The sequence below is a fragment of the Lytechinus pictus genome, chromosome 13, assembly GCF_037042905.1.
Source record: "Lytechinus pictus isolate F3 Inbred chromosome 13, Lp3.0, whole genome shotgun sequence".
In the NCBI taxonomy this organism is placed as follows: domain Eukaryota; kingdom Metazoa; phylum Echinodermata; class Echinoidea; order Temnopleuroida; family Toxopneustidae; genus Lytechinus; species Lytechinus pictus.
In genome coordinates, this window is record NC_087257.1 from 15,074,002 (window position 1) to 15,080,001 (window position 6,000).

Below are 6,000 nucleotides of genomic sequence, written 5' to 3' on the forward strand. Positions count from 1 at the left end.
CTAATAGGTCCATGGTACAACAAGCTAAGTAGGCGTTGTACAATTTACTATAATGAATAGTAAAAGTTCTATCATACAATATTACTGGACTATATAAACTCCAAATATAAAAGTATCCCTCGTGCAGGTCTATTTCATGATATAAACCTGCACTCAGGATAATTTTATATATGTCGTACATATAATCCAGTATATTTTACAATAGATTGTATATAGATTATATAATAATAATTTGAGATAATTCGACACTTATTTATGATTTCGACCCAATATATGCTCTTATTTCTTTGTTTCACATGCATTACTTTCTTTTACAAGACTGTTTGTCTTTGTATTTGAGACAGCGATCCTGGAAATATTAAGAAATAAGATATCATTTTATTAGCTAAGCTTATAAAATAAAGTGTTATTTTATTCTACTTTTCTGCAGTACCATGCGGGATAGGAACTTACTATGGAATGGAAGGCAATGCCACCGATTATGAGTGCTACTCGTGTCCTTTGAATACCTATCAAGATGAAGAAGGTCAAGATGAATGCATTCTTTGCCCTCCAAATACATTCACTGATGATTTCCATACATCTAACATCACTGATTGTACAGGTAATGTCACAAGCTATGTCATATGAATACATTCTCTGTAATTCATAGACACTCGATTGTGTATTTTACTTATTATGAATGTTAACTATGTCCTTTGAATACTTGCCATGATGAATGCATTCTCTGTAATCCAGAAAAACTCACATAACATCACTTATTGTATTGTAAAGAAAATGTCATTGGCTATGAATGTTATCAAAATCCTTAGAATACGTACCGAGATGAACGTATTATCTGTATTACAAAGACACTCGCCTAACATCACTAACTATAAATCAAATGTCACTATGAATGTTATAAATGTCCTTTGAATACTTTGAAATATGAAGAAGAACAAGATGGATGCATTGTCTGCTCGTTGTTGCACTGATTGCATTCTCACCCCTAACAGAACTGATTTTTAATGTTGCCCATATTTTGTTTTGAAGAAGACAGTCAAGATATGTGCATTCTATGTAATATTTTGACACATTCACGTAACACTGATTGAAGGAAATGCCACTGACAGTAAATATTAGCTACATGTGTATCCTTTGAATACTTACCATTAAGATGAATGCATTCTGTGTGTAACCCAGAGACACTTGCCTAACATTGCTAATTGTAAGGTAAATATCTCTGATTATGAATATTGTAAAAAATCCTTTGAATACCTACCAAAAATAAATGCATTCTCTGTTATCTAGAGACATTCACCTAACATCACTAATTATAATACAGCAAATGTCACTGACTATGAATATTATCGATGTCTTTTGAATGCTTTCCAAGATGGAGAAGGGCAAGATGAATGCATTCTCCGCCCTCTAAGCCACTGATCCACTGATTGCTTTCACACCCCTAACAGAATTGATGTTACCCATATCTTTACTTTGATGATGAAGACAGTCATGATGAATGCATTCATTGTATTCTCGATACCTTCACTGATGATTTCCATGCACCTCCCATCGCTGATTGAAATTATGAAGATACAGTTCCAGATAACTGCTAATCATGTTCCATAATATAGTAATACAAGTTCAAAATTAATCGGTAACATCTGATTCATCAGCATGTTATGTAAGTCTTTATCATGATCACTGATTTGGTATTAGACTCTGTAGGAAGTTAGTATGAAACGTTGTTCTTGGAGTATCTTCATTTTCTTTTCCACAGTTCCTCCACCTGTCCCCGTTATCATCACACTGCCTCCTACTCAACCACCAGATCATTTCCCCCTTCCTCTCATTTTATCGGTGACGACAGGGGCCATCGTTCTCCTGGTCCTCATTCTCCTCCTCGTCACTTGGTGTAAACGCAGACACCGGTACGTAACTGGCAAGGGCCCCATATTAACAAAGACTTAAAATCATTATTGTGTCATTATGGTAGTAACCTGAAAATCCTCGTTTTAATTCGTTACTAACTTACCATGAAGCCAAGTTATCCTTATCAGTGGGGATTCAAGGGGGGGGGGGCATTTCCGGCCTGTGCCCCCCCCCCCCCCTTTTGAGAGTCACAGCAAATATTATTTAATGGGAATATGTGGTCCACATCCAGGTCAGGACCTTATTTTTGTCAAATTTTACGCTGAAAAGAATGATCTGCATTTTTAGTGACAACTTTTTTTTTTCTTGTCAAATTTCCCTTGGGAAAATATATCCCCCCCCCCTCTTTTTTTTTGAAATCCTTGGATCCGCCCCTGATTTGAAATAACTGCTCCTTGCACAATGATGTCTAGCATAACAAAGAAGCTACAATATCAATTTGTAAATTATCAGTTATGTATAGTATATATTTATAGGGGGATAATTTTTCATGTACCTGGCATAATTTTCAGTGGTGGCACAATGGTTGATTGCCAGTCTTGATCTATATTTATAGGCTCGGATTCATATGAAAATGAATTTTAAATAAAATGATATGAATCTTAATTAGATCTTTGGCTGAAATCCGTGTCACGAACAGCAATCTATTTATTTTAGCAGGAAACTTTGCTGACTGCTAATAATGATTGGAACTAATAACTTGATCTATTGACCAGTCTGGGTTTTGAAATGAGCTTGCTTTATCAAATAACAAGGAATCACACCAATGTCTTATAGGGTATATATGGTACACATCATTTACTTGGGCATTATGATAATTGCTCACACGTTTTACCTTTGAAATGGTCCAAACATTCTCGGCTTTGCCTTGAGCATGCAAGAACTGCTCCAAAGGTACTTTATGCTTGTAGTTCTTAATGCATAGATGACAGAATTAAGAATCATAACTCATACTGTTTAATTCCTCAAAAACTGAGGGTACTAAAGTTGAAATTTATATCCCACTGTCCATTCCATCTTCCAGAAACAAGACAGGCTCATTTCCCACCCAAGATATTCAGATGTTAAACGCAGCTACAGTCGGAACCAAAGGAACCTATAAATCCCCTGATGAACAAATTCCAGGAATAACGAACCATGCATTCGTCTTTGGAGGCGATGATACCTCCTCTTCTAAAGAGAAGATGTCCACCATGGACAGTGAAGACACTAACTTCACCTTCAGAGAATCGTCTTCAGATTACCCGACGCTTAGAGTTGGCACAACGCCGCATGACGACTTGCAGGTTTACTTACCACTGAAAACGCCGACTACATTTGGAACAAAATAACAAGTGGAGCAAGAGATATAAACGATCAAAATCAATCTCCGTGTTGACTGTGAACCGTGTGTAATCCAAATAGAAAACTATTTGATAAGTATAATATTCTGCTTTTGCATGGTGCTTAATACATTGGAACATCTCTCTGCACTTTACATGTTTACATGTTTCTCGTGATCTTGGTTATCGGATCCTGGTCTGCCCGCATACAAAGTACGCTCATTCTGACTCTCGCCTTGTAAACAGAGGGTCGTGTGTTTGAATCCCACCGCGGTCTAGCGTCCTTTGGCAAGGCCTTAATCCACACTTTGCCACTCTCGACCCAGGTGCTAAATGGGTACCCGGTAGGATGCGAAAGATATTGTATGTTTGATTTTGCCTGCGCCATGAGGCTGCGATGAATGCAAGGAATGCTCCCCAGGGAGTGGAAATTGTGCACTTTTCGTGCGGGATTGAAATTAATCCAATGACCGGGGTAATAATATGCTGTAGCGTGCTTTGAGCCATTCTGGGAAAAGCGCTTTATAAAAATTGGCTATTATTATTATTGTTCTCCACTACATTTGGAGTATTCCAAGGAGAATTTCTGAATTCATCTAGGCATGAAACGTCTAAGTTGATGGGTAGAAAGTGACAAAATGTGGATTTACTATGATCATTATGGCACTGGGCCTATATGGTCGAGATGTGTTTCAGGAGTTTAAGAGCGTGTGCTCTTCACGATTTAGCCATTACCAGTTTTCATGCAAGTATTTTTCTTGAACTCTTCAAGAAGGAAGAAGTGCTCATACAAGCTGAAACTTTTGTTGCCAGTAATATTGTCATTCGCTTAAAAAGACTTGTACCAATATATAATTGTGCAAAAAAGCCTCAGGATAATACAGAAATTTAATTTTACAGGATTTTTGAAAAACCGTCTATAAAATTTTCTATTGATTTTAATTGTATATTTTCAACCATGATCTCATTTGTATTAATCAAAATATTAAAATTTGTATAAAATATTGATATGGGTCCCGATGAAATGTTTGGCTGAATCCAATGTGACAGGTAATTTATAGCTTAGCTTGAGTATTTTCTAAAGACTGCTACTTATGACTATCTCTATTGTCTGGACACAGTTTTTTTTAATCAAATAATAAGGATCCTCATCACTATCTTATAAAACATATAAAACAAATCGATTTCCTCAGGCAGTATAATAATTACTTGATGATGTAAATATTGTTTATACATTAACAGCTGGTTTTACCCTGATTAGTGATACTATTTAGTTACACCCTGCGGGATATAGGAAAATATATGTTCTGGTTCCATATGGAATATGGAACCAGAGCCAGATATGTTGTGTATTTCTTAAGAACAAGCAGGGTGTGATGATCTTTTCTCTTTAATTGTATCCATATATTACTGCAGAACAAGGGAAATCAATAGAATAGAACGTAAAAAACTGCAAAAAACCTGCATTTCGAGAGTGATTTTTTTTTGTCTTGCCTGAACGAAGTTCGGCAGAGACCTAGTAATCACTTTTCCTGTTGGTCTGTTAGTCCATAAAATAGTCTGTTGGTCTGTTCGAAAATGTTAAAGTTTTTGTTCAACTTGCTTTCATTTCTTTATTTTTGCATAAATTATCTTCATACTTAATACATATGATCCTTTGGCAATACCACATGTGAACCCATAAGAATTATGGGGTCACAGGTCATCTAGGGGTCAAAAAGTCAAACAATATGAGGTCATGTCCATCTTTTTTCAAGTTTGTGTTCAACTTGCTCTCATTTCTTTATACCTGCATCAGTTATGTTTCAATATGTGTTTATCTTTGATAAGGTCATAGGTCATCTAGGAGTCAAAAGATCATATTCCATATTTATTGATCACAAAATCAGGCGAGACTCATGGTTGGTAAACCAGCATGTTGAAAAGAAATCATTTTACGTCACAATGATCACAGTAAAAAGAATTTGATTTTGCTATTGAAATTGATACGCAAATAGTAGTGTGCAGCGTTATGCTTGAATACGCACATAATTCTGCCTCATATTACGTGGTTGAAATCAGCACTGGGCATGCGCGTTAGAATGAAAACAACAACAGCCAAACACATCTAACAGGTGATACGGGCTCATATTACCTGTTTGATCTTTCTGACCAAGTACAATCAGTAAATACAGGTTTGTCTAACAAAAAGATTGACCAATCAGATTACAGAATCAAAGAGAAAAAAGGCCCAATAAGAGATAAACTGTTACATGTGTATCGCATTCTCAAAGTTATGTGGCGCTGTATAATTATCTCTCTCCGTTGTAGTGAATTTACATTCAGCTTTAATTTGTGCGAACAACTTCAAAACATGGAATCATTTCATTTTTTACTTGAAGAAGTGTCCTTCCAAATCATTTATTTTAAAGAACCAAATATTCAGCTGACGATTTTGATTTTTTTGTCACTGCGAATTCTATATTTGCAACATTTTTCACTAATTACATCTGCATGAAGTACTATTCTTATAAATAAACATGAACTTTTATATTAAATGTAATTGATTCGATCTCATGAATTTTATTAGAGGAGTTTTAAAATATTGAGGAGAGAAGAAAGATTATGAACAAAATAGAGAGGTAATGAGTTTTATTAAATGATATAAATTGAATATGAATATTTGAGAGTTGGCACTTATTTGAAAGTGTTCCTTTAATTTAACAAGTAAAGACTATTCAATGTCTCTCCACAAATAATATATAATCTATTACAAAAGACGCAT

General features: G+C 35.4%; 1 protein-coding gene across 1 annotated transcript in view; it reads left to right on the forward strand.

Moving 5' to 3' along the window:
* Positions 1 to 5,773, forward strand: part of LOC129274068 (sushi, von Willebrand factor type A, EGF and pentraxin domain-containing protein 1-like) — a 71,264-nt gene extending 65,491 nt beyond the window's left edge. The window contains exons 53-55 of the mRNA XM_064108315.1: positions 431 to 604; positions 1,763 to 1,913; positions 2,939 to 5,773. Coding sequence (XP_063964385.1) covers positions 431 to 604; positions 1,763 to 1,913; positions 2,939 to 3,245 — 632 coding nt within the window. The 3' untranslated portion in view covers positions 3,246 to 5,773. The remainder of the gene's footprint in view (positions 1 to 430; positions 605 to 1,762; positions 1,914 to 2,938) is intronic.
* The last annotated feature ends 227 nt before the right edge of the window (positions 5,774 to 6,000 follow it).